Raw genomic sequence first — 17,571 nt, 5'->3', positions numbered from 1 at the left:
CATTTCCCCGCAGGTGTGAATACCTCATTTATAAAATGCAGGGTGGGCACATAGTTCCACACATCCTGGTTCGGCAGCTGTTTGTTCTACCAAGGACGAAAGGCTGATTGAATACCCAGTAGTGACAAACCCCCAGGGAACTGGCCTGAAGAATTGCTCCTAGTTACAATTTCAGATTCACATATCTGACTCAGCACTTCCGGAGAGACAGCTGTGCCGGGCAGCAGCTGGAAGCACCATTTAAAGGGTAAACTTCTTTCAGTGGTACAGTCTGGCTTTAAGTTCCTGTCATCGAAAGAACACAGAACACCAAGAGTTCACACGGAGAGAACTGGCAGAGAGAGGGGTGGCATCAGCCTCTTCATTCCCTCAGTCCATCCCTGTCGCTGGAACTTGAAAGCAAAAACAAAATCAAGAGAATCCAGGGACTGGTGGAGCTGAAAAAAAGAGAGAAAAAGAGAAACTTGCGACAGGAACAGAAGAATCTCGAGAAGGTAAAGAGCTCCCTTTCTCCCTTAGAGACAAATAGGCTTGGAGTTGCCTTGGCGCAATAGCAGGATTTCAGAGCCAGCATAGCCTGCATCCAGCTTCCACCCTGGGGGCACCACTTCTCTGGGCCTCTAGCTGCTGCAGCTTTCCCAGCACCTGGCAATCTATCCTTTGGGGCCTTTTGGGATGTGCCTTCCCACATTTTCCATGGGCTCCTGCAAGTCATAGGAGCTTTCCAAGTCTAGCTGTCACACAGTGACAGCTGCATTTGTTACTTGGCCAGTGTTGGAGGCAAATGACTTCAAAAAGTCTAGAAACCTGTAACTCTAGTACGTGAAACATGTATCAAAGTTAAAACAGAACAAAGCTAAAAAAAAAAAAAAAACTAAAAGCAAACACCATAAGCAAGGAGGTCTGTTGTTCCTTCCTTAGGATAACAAGAAGTGGATGTGGTGATCTCCTGAGGGTTCAGTGGCACTGGGAAGTTTTTTTTTTTTTTTTTTTTTTTTTTTTTTTTTTTTTTTTGTGGTTTTTCGAGACAGGGTTTCTCTGTGTAGCTTTGCGCCTTTCCTGGATCTTGCTTTGGAGACCAGGCTGGCCTCGAACTCACAGAGATCCTCCTGGCTCTGCCTCCCGAGTGCTGGGATTAAAGGCGTGCGCCACCACCGCCCGGCCTTACTGGGAAGTTTTATGTGTGCCACCATTTTGGTTCATGCCATGTGGTTGCATTAATCCAGATGGCAGTGGAGTCACATGACCTTAGCTATCATCATGATATCACTAACAGATCTGGTACCATGGCATGTGGCTGTCTCCACCGTGATGTCATGGCCAACCAAGATCCAGCCAAGTTACATAGTTGCCTCCATCTCAGTAAGATCTCCAACCACAATGTTGAAACTTCACGGTCATTTTTGATCATGGTGTATGGGTAGAATTATTAAGGCAACTCCACGTAGTTAAAAGGGAGGTTTATTTTGTGGGGTAAGTTACAAGTGAAGGGATAGGTAACAGGGTCTGGGAAAGGTGAAGGGCTGTCCAGCAGTGTTCTCTGGAGAACTCTGCTCAGTCTCCCTCCAGCGTCCAGGGTCCAGGAACCAAGAGAGCCGGCCCCAGGTCAAAGCTGGAACACCTACCCACTACAATGGTGAGCTCACCCAATGATAAAACAAGCCTATTTTCCCCATGAGGACACATGTCCCTGTGGGTTTCACACACCTGACAGAATAAATGTGGACAGTCATTCCCTTTCCTCAGCATGGATATAGGAGGAGATGGTACTAGGTCCGGGGTAAGCCTAGTCATGTGGAGCAGCATAAGAAAGCCAAGAAGAAGGAAGTAACTTCATGTTCTCAATTCAACAAAGGTGACTCCATATGTCCTGTTACACAAATTTGAACTGTCAGTGCCACAAAATGCCATTTGGCTTTTCTTCTGACCTGGCTTCATCTCCTAGGCACAGCCTGTTACCGGAAAAGAACATGAAGGGACAGGCACGAATGCCCAGAGCCCACAGCTGGGGCTGTTGCTCTAGGAGCAAATGGAGAAAGTGAAGGAGATCAGTATCTTGGCACCTTGTTGTCTCAGTCAAGCATGACGTGCGTACACTGTGACCAGACAGATCTGTGCCCTCCACGTTGGCTGGAATCTAAGTCCCTTAGAAACAAACTTGTTAAAAGAGTTAAGCCAATTTTAAAGCCTCCATAGCTCAGTGTGACCCTCTGACCCAGTTAGAAAAGCAGCTGCCTGGGAACCTGTGGGGTTTTCCTCCTGTCTTGGTGAGGGTTTTGATTGTTGTGAAGAGACACCATGACCACAGCAAGTCTCATAGAGAACACATTTAATTGGGGTGGCTTGCTTACAGTTTCAGAGGTTTGGTCCAGTATCATCACAGCAAGGAACACAGCGGAGTGTGGGCAGACAGGGTGCTGGAGGAATAGCTGAGACTCCTCCATCTTGCAGGCAACAGGAAGTCTGATGAGACACCAGGAGGTATCCTCAGCATAGGAAGCCTCAAAGCCCACCCCCACAGTGAACACACTTCCTCCAACAAAGCCACACCTCCTAAAAGTACCACTCCCTATGAGGTTATGGGGGCCAATTACATGCAAACTAGCACACCTCTTTGCCCGGAAAACTGATCCTAGGTCACCCAGGTTCTCTAAGGGGACTGGGCAAAGAGGAAAAGAGGAGAAAATCCCATGCCAGGAGAGGGAGAGGGAGAGGGGTGATAGAGAGTTAAAGTTAGGCTTCGGGGATATTTTGCATCATTCAGTCTCATCTTAGTTGGGTCAGGGAAGGGTATATTGAGTGGGAGGTTGAGCCTCTAGGCCAGCCAGAGAAATTGGTTCCTTCCTGTGTTTGGGCGTCTCTTTCTTTCTTCATTTTTCATTGACCTCAATTTGGCCTGAATGCGTCCTCTTCCTGCCTGAATCCATAGAAGCTCAGACATCCCTTCTCCTGGGCTCCCACCTCAGATCCAGACCCCACCCCATCTCTAAGGAGGACATTCTTGCATCCAAACTGAGAGTCTCTTTGAGTCCCTTAAGGGCATGGATCAGTGACCTGTCTATTAGTGTGATAAGACTAGTGAAAACAGAGTGAAATCTGGCTTAAGGTTCCAGAGGGTTAGATGCCCTGGTGGTGGAGCAAAGTCATGGCAGAAGGACAGCTGAGCTCCCATCTCAGAGGAGAAGCAGGAAGCAGGGAGCACACTGGGAAAGGCGCGAGTCTTTTGAAACCTCAAGCCTTGCCTGCAGGGACGGACACATCACCTTCAGAAAATCCGCACCTCTGTGCTGGATACTTTTCTGTGAACTGGAAACAAGCTTGAGTCATCTCTGTGGAGAAAACCTCAATTGAGGAAATGCCGTCATCAGATGGGAAGCAAGCCTGAAGGGCATTTTCTTAGTTATCGATTGATGTGGGAGAGCCCAGTCCATTGTGGGTGGTACCAACCCTGGGCTGGTGGTCCTGTGTTCTAGGAGAAAGCAGGCTGAGCAAAGCACAGGGAATAAGCCAGCAAGCAGCACACCTTCGTGGCCTGAAACCTGCATCAAGGTCCCTAGCCTGGTCAAGTTCCTGACCTGACTTCCTTCAATGATCCAGTGTGATAAAGAAGTCAAGAGCCAAGTACATCCTCTCCTCCACAAGGTCCCTTTAGTCATGGTGCTTTATCAGAGCAACAGGAACTCTAGCTAAGACAGAAATTGGTCCCATGGTCATAGGGTCAGGTGTTGCTGTGACAGACCTGGCCATGCTGTTTTTGTGAAGATTGAAGAAGGACTTTGGAACTTTGGGCTAGAGAAGCCATTGAGTGTTGAATGTTCAAGGGGCTATTGTGTAGGATCTTGGGATATAGAATGTTGAGAGCCGGGCAGACAATGGTGGCCTGGCTTGTGAAATTTCCAAGGGAAGTTTGGGAGTCCCTCATAGAATCCCTCTGGGCCCTTGTGTTATTTTCCATTAGGAATCTGTGGTTCTGGTCAGCTGAGGTGGAGGAATCAGCTGTGGTCAAGAATAGTGCAGCATCACTGAAGTGAATTCTGCTGGTGAAGTATTTCCTTGGGTCAATACATAGGAGCTGTTTTCCAGAGGGAGCCAAGGTTGTACCTCATGCTGGCTGCTAACCTAGGTCATGTGTCATAGTCTACCAGATGGTAATGGTTTTTAAGGCATAAAGGGGTCAGGAAGAGCACCTGAGGATTGGCACTGTGAGAGGCCAGAAGAGGAAGGTGCATCCTCAGTGGCTGTTGAAGCCCAAGGGCTGAAGGGGTCAGGCAGACAAGTGGAGGCTTGGCACCATGTAGAGAGTGCAGGAGATGCTCTTGGTGAAAGTGCAGCTCAGTTGCACTGGGGGATTCCAGCATTTGGGAGGTCCCAGTGCCATGTGAGGGCTGCCAAGGCCAGCAACCCGCACAGAGCCTGCCTGAGCCTTTCAGACAAGCTGTATGTGCTGTGGCAAGCAGTGCCGGAGTTCTGAAGATGCTGAGCAAACCCAGAAGCCTGAGACTGAGCTTTGTACTGTTGGAGTTTGCTGTTGCTTTCTGTGGGTTGTGACTGTGCCCTGGGTCTTCCCTCTTGGAATAAGAAATTCTTTAACTTATTGTGATTTTACAAGAGACCCACAGACTGAACTCTTACAGAAACTGGATTTTTAGAGAGATTTTTAGAATTTTAGAGAGTTTGGACTTGAAGTACTTGGGTGTTTAAAGACCCTGGGGCTTTTAAGAGTTGGAGTTTTATATTGTGAGCTGGTGTTAATGTGTGATCCTGGGGATGAACAAGTGAGAATAGGATACCTCTCACAGTGAGGTGTTTGTGTACCAGTTTCGCAAGGACACTGAGAGGACCGAGCAGATGTCATAACAGGTTGCTCAGGCTTCTGTCCGAGGTCAGGCCTCTGTTTCAGCTTCCTGAGACTGAACCTACAGTGTCTGAAAGAGCCATGAACAAAGGGCAATTAATCCCTGGTGCCCCTGACAACAAGGACAAGGGAGATAGGATGCACCAAGCCTGGGCCACAGAGACAGCCCCCAAAGTCACTACGGACTAGGCCAGCCAGCCTCCACAGCAGCTCAAGGACAAAGCCTAAGACTTATCCAGGCCTGCTCAAAAATGGAAAACTGTACCCTGACCAGCCTCTGAGTAGCCCTGCCCAATAAAAATCTACTAATATGACTGGCACTTGCTTAAGCCAATTGTCGATAAACTGACTAACTGCCTTAGGACCTCCCCTTGGCTGTGCTTAAAAGGAGCCTAAACATCCCTCTCCAGGCCTTGGTTGGCCAGTATGCCTTTGTGTGGATCGGCAAGCCCCAGCATACTAGATAATCTCTTGCTGATTGCAAATGTGGATGATGGTCTTTTGTGGGACTTCTCCAGGACCCTAACAACACAAGCTAGAGACATCTCAGTGGAGGAAATCTCACTTGAGAAGAGACCTCTTTAAGCTCAGGCTGTAAGCCAGCCTGTGGACATTTTATTACTTAGTGATGGATGGGAAGACCCGGCCCACTGTGGGTTGTGCCACCCCTGGGCAGGTGATCCTGCGTTTTATAAGAAAGAAGACTGAGTATGCCATGCAGACGTAGGTGGTAGGTCTTCTCAATGGCCTGTGCATCAGCACCTCCTCCAAGTTCCTTTCTGTCCTGTTTGTGTTCCTGCTCTGAATGCCCTAGACCAGTAGTTCTCAACCTTCCTGATGCTGTGACCCTTGAACACACTTCCTCATGTGGTGTGACCCTCAACCATAAAATTATTACAGGGCTACTTCATAACTGTAATTTTACTGCTGCTATGAAGCTGATATGCAGGAAATCTGACATGTCACTTCTGTAGGGCTCACTACTCTCAGGATGAGAACCACTGCCCTAGATGTTGAATTGTGACTTGGAATAGTAAGCAAATAACCCTTTTCCTCCCCCAAGTTGCTATTCATCATGTTGTTTAATCACAGCAATAGCAACCCTAACTGAGCCAACTCCTTAATCCTTCCTAAACATCTCCACCAAGCTGGGAAGCAAGTAGTCATACATATTAGCCTATGGGTGTCATTCTCATTCACACTACCACATCCACTGGCTGGCTGCTATGAGCTCCTGGCCACACCATAATACAAAATGCACCTTGTCCAACTTCGAATGTCCACCTAATCGTTCACAATCTCAACCATCTTTACAAGGCCAGAGTCTGCTGTGGAATACTAGTTTAACTATGTAAAGATGTGTTACATTTGCTTATCTTGAGGAAAATTACTTGAACTATGTAAAGGTTTATTACATTTGGTTATGCTGCATTTGTTTAAGGATGTCAAGGTGTATTACATTTGGTTATGTTGCATTTGTTTGAGGATGTAAAGATGTGTAGCTTTGCCTGCCTAGGACACCTGACTGGACACCTACTGGTCTAATAAAAAGCTGAACGGCCAACAGCTAGGCAGAAGAAGGATAGGCGGGGCTGGCAGGCCAAGAGAATCATTAGGAGGAGGAATCTAAGCTAGAGGAGAATGAGAGGAGAGAAGAGGGAGAGAGAGAGGTAGACTGTGGGGCCAGCCAGGCCGCTAGACAAGTAGACAGACACAGAAGAAGCAGTGCAAGCAGGCCATACAGAAATGAAGAAAGGTAAAAAGCCCCGAGGCCAAACATAGATGAAGAGAAAGAGCTTAGAAGAAGTTGTAAGAGGCAGTGGGACAAGCATAAGATAAAGTCGAGCATTCATAACTAATAATGTCTCCATGTCATGATCCGGGGGCTGTTTGGTGGCCTAAACGAAAGCCTGTTACAAGGGTCTCTTATGAGACTCAAACACTCTCTTTGCCAGCCCCGTATAACTTAAAAAGCAAATGAGAATCACGACATAGTGAGGAACTGCCGGACCAGAGCAAGCCTGAAACTCTTCAGGGCAAACTCCAGATCCTGTATCTCTGTGTCTGATGTTGGGGGGCTTAGATGGCTGCTCCTTTCAAGCTTTGCTGCCTGTCACATCTTTCCCTCTCTCAGGGGACTCAACTCCCCGTCTGCCCTCTCCTTTGCAGATTTCTCTGGGGACTGGCAGCTCCAACATCTTGGGGTCTCCAGGGCAATCCAGGCCTCACTCTCAGAATGTCACACAGAGGCTTCTCAAGGCCTCCCTGCAGGGACCCCCGTGCCAGAAGCCTGGCTTCAGAGACTCACCACAAACGAATGGAGAGAATCCTGTCTCCTTCATGACTCAAACCAACATCACAAAGACAACACTGCCCAGTGTGGCCATAAACTTGGGGGAACCTTCACCCGCTTTTGAGCATCTTTGATTGGTTGCTGCTTCTTTGGGCCAACAACTCCTTAGGCCTTCTGACCTCTCACAAGTCGGGATCTTAGCTGTGTGGGGCCTAGCCCTGCGCACCCGTCCCTTCCTTCTTTTGTGGACCAGGCATCTCCTTAATAACTGCATGGCTTTCAGCACAAGCCCTGGCTCCAACAACGATGTCCCTGTTGCCCTTTCTCCTAGGATGCACATACTGTATGATTTTTTTGCCCCTCTTGCTCTTCATTGTTCAGCTCCAAGGAGTGATTAGTGATAACCATGTGACAGAGTCAGCATTAAGTTGTATTGAAACCTTACTGGATGCAGGGACACACCTCCTCCATCAAGGCCACACCTGCTAACCATTTTCAAAAAGCCCCACCACCTGGGGACCAAGAGAGACACCTAGGACTCTATGGAGGCCACTCTCCTTCAAACCATCTTGGGCACAACTTCTCCCTCATTTTCTCTCAGACCACCTCCTGAATAGCCTGACCACTGATGAAATAGTTTGTTATTCCACGGGGCATTTTTTTTTACTTGATGGTTGTACTCAGACTTCACTGGTAGCCTCGATGCTTGTTTGGGCTCTTTCCCCTTGCTGAGGAACTTTCCACCCTGGGGTCCTTACTGATCTAGAATTGTAGAGTGGACCTGAGATTCTCAGGCCTCCACAACATGATAGGGGCCAGACTCTCCCAAGTGAGGGGAACTGAACACTCTTCTGAATAAGTGTGAAATCCAGGACTTATCCCATCCTACTCATTAGAAACATTCAATCATCTCGGTGTTGCACAAAGGCACACACAAACAAAGTGTGTCCTCTCGGGTGGGTAACTCTTTTGGTCCATAAGATGTGTCAGGACATAATCCAGCCTAGAAACACACTGGGACCGATAAACAGTACCCCCAACCACACATTTTATCTCTGAAGTGAATGGGACCGCATTCCCTAGGTGGAACGTGCACTCAAAATCTGCTGTGACTCCTTCCTGGGCACAAAGTGGGAGGGGGAGGTTCAGGAAGGATGAGTCCTTTCTGGGATTCGTTGACCTCTGGGTTGTTTGTTTGGAATAACATTTCTCACTCTGACCACAGAGGGAGAGTTTTGAAAGAAGTACTTTATTAGGGGTTGTTAAAGACAGAAGATTTAGGAAGGGCTTCTGTGCAGCAGACTGTGTGTCTGGTAGTGTGATACCATTGAGCCTCCTTGCCATGGAGTTGATAAGATTACAGTGGATAAAGGGAGGCAATGTCTGGGAATGATCTGGTCAGTCCAGTTCTCACTCCTGTTGTTCAGGAGCCTTGTAGTTTCTTCAGTCAGTGTGGTTTTCTTGAGAAGGCGCTCCTTGAGGGGAAAGTGAAGAGGAAGAGCCGGAGCCCCTGGTTGACTCGGCCTATCTCAGTCCATGGCAGAACCAGAGCCATTTTGTTGTAGACACTCCCGGCATTTCTGGTCTTTGGCAAGTTTGAGGCCTGCGACAGGCCCCCAAAGACTTCCAGCTTTTACCACGGAAAGACACTGTCCTCTTTTCTTGGGATCCTTGCACACTCAACTGCCTGGCCAATCTCTCCCTCCTGCTTGCCTCAAGACCACTGTGTGGTGCCTACAGATGGTTTGGTTTCCCCTATCCTGATCTCTTGTGCCCCTCTTCTGACAGCAGCTGGCATTTACCACATGACCTCTTGTTTTCCACCTGGATTCTAATAAAATTTTCCTTGGGCTTCCATGTGAGCATGTGTAGACACACACAAACACACACACACGCACACGCACACAATAACCAGAGTACGAACTGGAAAGAGGAAACCTTTATCTCCCCAGAAACTGAGATAATCTTTGTAGGAAAGCAAGCCGGAGAGCTGAGAATCAGAGCCCAGCTGGGAGACTTTCTGAATCTGCACCACTGAGCCCAGGGAAGCTCCTGTGAGACAGACTGCAGGAGTTACTGTAAGGAAGATGCTGCTCCTCACACACACTAGACCTGCATTACAGGGAGCTCTCCTGGTGGGAGACAGAGTGCCTTGGGAACAACTACAGGAAAGGACTGAGCCCTGAATCTCTCCACGTGCCAGAGGAGGACAGACTATGTGGGCTGCAGAGACCCAGGGCTCTGGCCTGCCCCTCCCTGACACAGCACCAAGTGGTACCTGTTAGAGCCAGCTGACTCTCAGAACTTCCCTCTTGAGTCAGAGCAGCTGGACCAGCAATGCTCCATACACCCACGGGTTTCTGCTCTTCTCAACCTTGGCCCAAGAAGCTGCTTTTGGCAGCGGACAGTGACTCATCCCTGGTCAAACTGCCGAGAATAAGTGACCCTTGGGATGTCAGCCCTAAATGGGATGGATATGTGTATCAGGCCCCAACCCACCCCCAAGGCTCAGGAAACAGGACAGAAGCAGAGACCGAAAGAGTGTCCTAAGTGGAGGAAGGGGAAGAACACTGTGGCATGGTGTCTTCTGCACATGGCATTTGTCCACAGCACTCATGAACTCACAGCACCTTGTGAGGAGACCTGGACAGGAGCATGCTGGGCACTTTTCCAGCACAGGATGGGGGAAGAGGCTTACGAGGACAGTCCCCTTGCAGAAGAGCTACTGGTAGTTGAGGGAGGTTAGGGGCAAGGAGAGCCATTTGTCTTCAAATGTGTGGCCTGTGGTAGATTGTGGTAGACTGCCCAGGCTCAGGTGGCTGGTTACTTACCCTCGTGCATCTGGGTAGTACTAAAAAGCCTAGTGTATGCCTTTTTAAATGATTTTCAAAGAAAATCTGACGAGGACATGAAGGTGGAAGGGGATGTTTGTGCCTGGATATGGGGGGATGGGGGGCTCCCAGTGGGATGGGTAGGAGCCTTTGAGGGTAGATGTAATCAAGATACATTGTATTACATATGTAGGAAATTTTCAAAGAGTAATTATAAAATCCCCCTTAAACTTTTTTTTTTAAGAGTGCTTTGTTTATGTTTTTGTCTTTGTGAGACAGGGTTTCTCTGTGTAGCTTTGGAGCCTGTCCCCGGAACTCACTCTGTAGACCAGGCTGGCCTCAAACTCACAGAGATCCTCCTGCTTCTGCCTCCCAAGTGCTGGAATTAAAGGTATGGGCTACCACCGCCTGGCCATTTTGTAGTGCTTTATACATAAAAACCATTCTTAATAGAAAAGATCTTAGTAAGAGGAGAGTCAGGCATTAAGCATACGACAATCATTCAATACCGAAAAGGAGTATCACCACCCAATCACAGTCCTAGAGTCACAAAGAGCCTTCCGTTGTAACATCTTATGATGAACTGCCAGCCTAAACGGGGTGGAAATGGGCCCAGAATGGCCAAGACACTCTTTATACCCAAGTATCTTGTTTCACACTATTGGTCCGTATGATCATGACAGTGAGCGCTTTAAAATAGATTGGTAGTGCCATACATAGTTCAAAGACATAAATAAAATATCCCAGCATGGAACAGAGAGCATAGACACCACCAGTCCAGGCATATAAAGATCCTGGATTTGTGGTACACACGGTAGTTCAAACCACCTGGAGAAGAATGGCCTTGTCGACACCATATGTGGTCTGCCGAGAAAAATAGCTATCCCTATGCAGAGAACCCTACTGGATATCCTACACAAACTTCATGTAGATAAAGACCCGACTCTAAGAGGCAAGAGCATTTAGATCTTAGAAGGCCAGGCAGAGTCTATGTTTTGGGCATTTCCTTCCTCCCTGCTTCCTGCATTCTGTCTTCCTTTCTCCCAGGGATCAAACCCAGGGTACTGTGGATGCTTGGCAAGTGGGACACCACAGAGCTATTAGCCCTGGCTCCAGAAACTGATTCTAGTTTGTGTTTGTGTTTACTTTTTACATTAACATGCAAAGTACCAGCTTCAATGATGGCTCTCCCTTGCATAACTTCTTTGTGTAGTTTCTCTGACTCCTCTCATACTTTCTGGACTTACTGTCCTGCCTGCACCTCCAGCCTCACACTCTCTAACCCCCGGAGTCCCCTTTCTGCTTTCAGATCACATGTGTTTATCAATCACCCACCCAGCCTGCCCCAAGACCTCTAGTTTCCCTCTGTGGATCCCCCCTGTAGTCCAGAAACGATTTCTTAGTGTAAGTATCTATAAAATAAAAACCCTAGCCATGAGGCACTTTTTTTTAGTACCAAGATTCTCTCCTATTCACACAATACAGTACACAGCAGGTACAAATTCAAGCAACAGGGCCCTTACAGGAATACTGTGTCCACACACATGGACTGGCATTTACATTTATACCTCGTTAAATCAGCGATCACAAAATGGGAAGCGGAACCTAAACAGCTTAAAGGAGTTCAATTTGTACCAGGCCTGGCACAGAAAAGCCAAGAGATTCAGAAGTGTGGGAATATGTGAGAGCTTAATAGTAACCTGAGTGTCAACCCCCTTCAGATGGAAAAATTCTTTTCATGTCTAATGTACCCAGGGCAATGGGATTGGTCTGTGTTGCTGGTGGGGGCGAAGATTGTCACAGAAAGCACGTTGGACCAGCCTGAGCTACACAGTGAGGTCCCATCTCAGATAACACCCCACAAATTAAATAGCCCGAGTCGTCATTGTTTGTAAAGCTATGCATAAGTCACAGAGCAGCCAGGGATTCTGTTTTTGGAGGTATGCTCCAGAGAGGCTTTTACAGGAGGCCACTGTGATTCAGATACAAACATGCTCTTGATAACAGTGAGAAAAGAGCCCATTTACTGTAGGAGGGCGGGACATCACCACCGCGCTGTAAGCATCTGCCTGAATGCTAGTCAACAGTGGAGAGGATGTAAGCTGTAAGGCCCTTCTAAGCATCGTGGATGGGTCTGTCATGTAAAATAGACCCTGTGCAAGAAGCTAGCCACAGAAAGAAGGCTGCGGTATGGTTTCAACTACATAACTCCATGTAAACCGCATTGTTTTGAGGATGTGTACCCTAAAGCATTCGGCAGGGAGAACTGAGGAGCTGGGTGGATTTTCCAGATTTCATAATCTATTGCTTCAATTACCAGGTCTCACACCCATAGGCCAAGGGTGCCAGGCTGTTTTGGCCCCGTTTCTTATTTTGACTCCTGTACCAGGAGGTCAAAAGCCTAACTGTGTGAAACATTTTTACCCGGGACTTGGCTCACGATAACCAATTCTGAGTATTACAAGTTGTGTGTGTGTGTGTGTGTGTGTGTGTGTGTGTGTGTGTGTGTGTGACTGTTTGTGTGTGTGTGTGTGTATGTGTGTGTGTGTGAATATGTGTGGTGTGTGTGTATGTATGGTGTGACTGTGTGTGTATATATGTATGTATATATGTATGTATGGTGTGACTGTGTGTGTGTGTATGATGTGACTATGTGTGGTGTGTGTCTGTGTGTGTATATGTATATGTATGGTGTGACTGTGTTTGTGTGTGTGTATGCTGTGACTGTGTGTGTGTGTGTGACTATGTGTGGTGTGTGTGTATGTATGGTGTGACTGTGTGTGTATATATGTATGTATATATGTATGTATGGTGTGACTGTGTGTGTGTGTGTGGTGTGACTATGTGTGGTGTGTGTGTATGTATGGTGTGACTGTGTGTGTGGTGTGACTGTGTTTGTGTGTGTGTGGTGAGACTATGTGTGTGTGTGGTGTGTGACTATGTGTGTGTGTGTGACTATGTGTGTGGTGTGTGTGTGACTTTGTGTTTGTGTGTGTGGTGTGACTATGTGTGTGGTGTGGTGTGTGACTATGTGGTGTGTGTGTGTGGTGTGTGACTATGTGTGTGTGTGTATGGTGTGACTATGTGTGTGTGTGGTGTGACTATGAGTGTGTGTGTGGTGTGTGACTATGTGTGGTGTGTGACTGTGTGTGGTGTGTGACTATGTGTGTGGTGTGTGTGTGTGCGTGGTGTGTGGCTATGTGTGTGTGTGTTTGGAGCGGGCATCTGCACCAGAAAGGGTAGCGTGAAGGAAGTGTATTTAGTGCGGGCAACATAGTTTCCCCTGTCAGAAGTTCTGTCCTGCGCCCACCCGCCCGCCCGGCAGTAAACAACTTCCAACACTTGAGAAGTGCCCGGGAACGCGCTCAGCTCCGGGGGAGGCCGCGATAGGTCTATTTGCTCCCCACGGTGAGGTAGGAATTGGAGTTGTTTTCATTGGCTAGGTGTCTAGGGGCCTGGGCGGCAGTCTGGACCAACTGTCATTCTGCTGCCTTCAGTTGGGAAGACCTGGATTACTTTGTAACAAAAGTGTGCAAGTTCTTTCTCCGCGTCAGACTCTGCCTCTGGGCTGTCTCCGCCGTTCCAGAGCCTCGGTACCAGAATATTTAAATCACTGTGGCGTTAAATACGTTTTAATATCTGATAGGGCCAGTTTCTGCGCATTGCACTTTTTTTTTTCCTTTCAGGAACGTGTTCGGGCCCGCGGCAGGGGGCGGGGTCGCGCCTCCGCCTCGGCTCTGGTTCCAGCCGAGCCTCACCGACGCCGCCGCGATGGAAATCCCGAGGCTGCTCCCCGCTCGCGGGACACCACAGGGCGGCGGCGGCGGCGGCTGCTGCCCCGCGGGCGGCGGCGGGGTCCCCCGAGCCCCGGACTCTCTGGCTTGTCAGGCCCCCACGCGCCGCCTCCTACTGCTCCGGGGGGCCCAAGATGGCGGGCCGGGGCCGCGGAGCGCAGAGGCCCAGAGGGCCTCACGGGGCCTGGGCCCGAGCCCCAGCACGAACCGGTTGGCGCCGAGGCCGGATCACCCGAGCCGCGGCGGCGGCGGCTGCGGCGGCGGAGGAGGAGGCGGAGGCGGCGGCGGCGGAGGAGGAGGAGGCGGAGGAGGAGGCGGCGGCGGCGGCGACGACTTCTTCCTGTTGCTGCTTGACCCGGTGGGTGGCGATGTAGAAACAGTGGGCTCGGAGCAGGCCGGAGGAGGAGGAGGAGGAGGAGGAGGAGGGCCGGTGTGGAGGGAGGAGGCCGAGGCCGGCCCGGGGCCCGAGCGGCGGCGCGAGAGCGGCGCGGACCCCGCGGGGCGGCCCGAGCCGGGCCCCCGCTGCCTGCCGGCCGTCCCGGCTGCGTCCCCGCTCCCCGCGCCGGGCCCGGGCGCGGGCCCCGCGGCGGCGGCGGCCTTCGCGGGCACCATCACCATCCACAACCAGGACTTGCTGCTGCGCTTTGAGAACGGCGTCCTCACCCTGACCACGCCCCCGCTGCCGGCCTGGGAGCCGGGGGTCGCGCCTTGCCCGCCGCCGCCGCCGCCGCCGCCGCCGGGGGGACTGATCGCCCCGCAGGCCGGGTTTCCGCCCGCCGCCGCGGCGCAGCTGGGCGACTGCCCCGAGCTGCCACCGGACCTCCTGCTGGCGGAGCCGGCGGAACCCGCGCCCGCCCCGGCGCCTCCGGAGGAGGAGGCCGAGGCCCCGGCCGCCGCCCAGAGCCCCCGCGGGCCTCTGGGCCCGGGCCCGGGCGTGGTGCTCTACCTGTGCCCGGAGGCGCAGTGCGGACAGACCTTCGCCAAGAAGCACCAGCTGAAGGTGCACCTGCTGACACACAGCAGCAGCCAGGGCCAGCGGCCCTTCAAGTGCCCCCTGAGCGGCTGCGGCTGGACCTTCACCACGTCTTACAAGCTCAAGAGACACCTGCAGTCGCACGACAAGCTGCGGCCATTTGGCTGCCCGGTGGAGGGCTGTGGCAAGAGCTTCACCACCGTGTACAACCTCAAAGCGCACATGAAGGGGCATGAGCAGGAGAACTCCTTCAAGTGCGAGGTGTGCGAGGAGAGCTTCCCCACGCAGGCCAAGCTCAGCACCCACCAGCGCAGCCACTTCGAGCCCGAGAGGCCTTACCAGTGTGCGTTCTCTGGCTGCAAGAAGACGTTCATTACTGTGAGCGCCCTGTTTTCTCATAACCGCGCCCATTTCAGGGAACAGGAACTCTTTGCCTGCTCCTTCCCTGGCTGCAGCAAGCAGTATGACAAGGCTTGCAGGCTCAAGATCCACCTGCGCAGCCACACGGGAGAGAGACCTTTCCTTTGTGACTTTGACGGCTGTGGCTGGAACTTCACCAGCATGTCCAAGCTCCTAAGACACAAGAGGAAGCACGAGGACGACCGCAGGTTCACCTGTCCCGTGGAGGGCTGTGGCAAGTCCTTCACCAGGGCCGAACACCTGAAAGGCCACAGCATCACCCACCTGGGCACGAAGCCTTTCGTGTGCCCCGTGGAAGGCTGCTGTGCCAGGTTCTCCGCCCGGAGCAGTCTCTACATCCACTCCAAGAAGCACCTGCAGGACGTGGGCACTTGGAAAAACCGTTGCCCGGTCTCCACCTGTAACAAACTCTTCACGTCCAAGCACAGCATGAAGACCCACATGGCCAAGAGGCACAACCTCAGCCAGGACCTCTTGGCCCAGCTGGAAGCCGCCAACTCCCTGACGCCCAGCAGCGAGCTCACCAGCCAGGGGCAGAACGATCTCAGTGGTGCAGAGCTGGTGTCTCTCTTCTCCGATGTGCCTGGCCACAGTTCTGCTGCGGTGCTGGACACGGCCTTGGTCAATTCTGGCATCTTGACTATTGACGTGGCCTCCGTGAACTCGACCCTCGCGGGAGGTCTCCCTGCCGATAATAATAACCATTCCTTAGGGCAAGCGGTGGACCCCCGGGCCCTGCGGGCCCCCAGTGACCTTCCCCAGAGTCTGGATACCTCTCTCTTCTTCGGAACCTCGGTGACTGGTTATCAGCAGAGCCCCTTAGACATGGACGATGTCTCCGGCGGAAACGTGGGGCTCTTCGGCTCCTTGGCTCTGAAGAACTCAAGCCTGGAGCCCCAGGTTTTGACGCCCAGCAATAAGTTAACCGTGGACACGGAAGCTCTGACCCCCTCCAGCACCCTCTGTGAAAACAGTGTCTCCGAACTACTGACCCCTGCCAAAGCCGATTGGAACGTGCATCCCGAGTCTGACTTCTTTGGGCACGAGGAAGAAACCCAGTTTGGATTCTCCAATCCGACAGGAAGCCATGGTTCTCAGAAAGAAACAGATCTGATCACGGTGACTGGCGCCCCCTTTTTGATATGAACCCACTCTGCCTGTGCCCTGCCATGTGGCTCACTCTTAGGACGCTCGAATCTGAGGACGTTCGGGATGGAGTGCTTACGTGCAGTCGTTTCTTGCTGCCTTGCGAAGGAACGCATCTGTGGACTTCAAATTTAGAGGTTTAAATTCTCATCCCGAGTCTGGAACTGATGAGTTCTGTGACTGTGAGCAAGTCTCTTAACCTAGCTGAGCCTTAATTCAATATTTATAAAAGTAGGCGTTTTGTCTAGATTGTTTCTATTTCCTTTTCAACTGTATTTCCATTATTTGTACTCCTTTGGAGTAATTTTTTAGAGTATTTTATAGTGGTTACATATCATTCTAATGTAATGAAAAGGGATTTGAGCCCTTTGAACATTAAATGATTGGTGATAGAAGAACTGGTGTTTTTAACTTTTAATATGAATCTTACCTCATTTCTATAATATCAGTAATATTAGTAGAGTGCAAAAATGTGGAATATTATTTGGGTGTTTGATCTTTTGTCAGTCTTCTTGTGTTGTCTTTCTATAGGAGGTTTAATTTTTGTTTTGGAAAATGTCAGGGTTTTGATATATTTACAAGCATAGTCTAAAATATTGCCTCATTAACACTGAACAAGTGGCCTTATATTAGTCATTTAGTCTTGCTGAGCCTTACTTTCCTAGCTTTACAGTGGTCATAGAAATGCACATTATTCTCATGCATTTTGAATTTTTTTATGCTTGGGATTGTTACTGAAGGGAAAGTACATGTTTTGCTTTTGTGAATCTTTAGTTTTCTTGCCTCCGTATTTCCCCTCTTAAAATCTTAGACAACAAAAGTTAGCAAATGTTTATGTCATAGTTTTGCATCCAGTAAAAGTTCATGAGCATTAAGTATACATGGGATTTTGTTCCTTCTCCAGATTGTGGAGGACTGTCTCTACAGAGTTCTTATTTAACATTGATCACAGTTCTGTTTGTCCAGTTTACTAGTGTCTGCTCTGAATCAAAGCCAGTTCTTGGCCTGATTCTACTAATTCAATAAAATTTGGGAATGGACCAGAAGGAAATGTTCATTTCTCTGTCCTGGGGCCCTCATTCCTAGCCCTCTCTGGAATAAGAGGCTTGCTGTGCATTTTGAAACACTGTCAATTTTAACACAAATATAGCATTTTATGATTTATATAGAAATTTCTTATCTAATATATTTGATCATCATAATCTTGATGAGAAAGTGTGAACTTCAACCGATATTAAAGCTTTCCTGACCTATGAGAA

The 17,571-nt window shown here is 49.9% G+C and overlaps 1 protein-coding gene across 1 annotated transcript; it reads left to right on the top strand.

The window, feature by feature from the left end:
* Positions 1–265: 265 nt before the first annotated feature.
* On the top strand, positions 266–17,363 carry LOC102923192 (zinc finger X-linked protein ZXDB). The gene is made up of 2 exons (XM_076562492.1): positions 266–494; positions 13,666–17,363. Exon 2 carries the CDS (start codon positions 13,751–13,753, stop codon positions 16,310–16,312), a length of 2,562 nt encoding a protein of 853 aa, XP_076418607.1. The 5' UTR covers positions 266–494; positions 13,666–13,750; the 3' UTR covers positions 16,313–17,363.
* The last annotated feature ends 208 nt before the right edge of the window (positions 17,364–17,571 follow it).

The sequence above is a fragment of the Peromyscus maniculatus genome, chromosome X (assembly GCF_049852395.1).
Source record: "Peromyscus maniculatus bairdii isolate BWxNUB_F1_BW_parent chromosome X, HU_Pman_BW_mat_3.1, whole genome shotgun sequence".
NCBI classification, from domain to species: domain Eukaryota; kingdom Metazoa; phylum Chordata; class Mammalia; order Rodentia; family Cricetidae; genus Peromyscus; species Peromyscus maniculatus.
This window is presented reverse-complemented; position numbering and strand designations above follow the sequence as displayed.

What these genes read in the sequence shown, in the direction of transcription:
- LOC102923192 (XM_076562492.1), top strand. Translation starts at nt 13,751, where the DNA reads ATGGAAATCCCGAGGCTGCTCCCCGCTCGCGGGACACCACAGGGCGGC.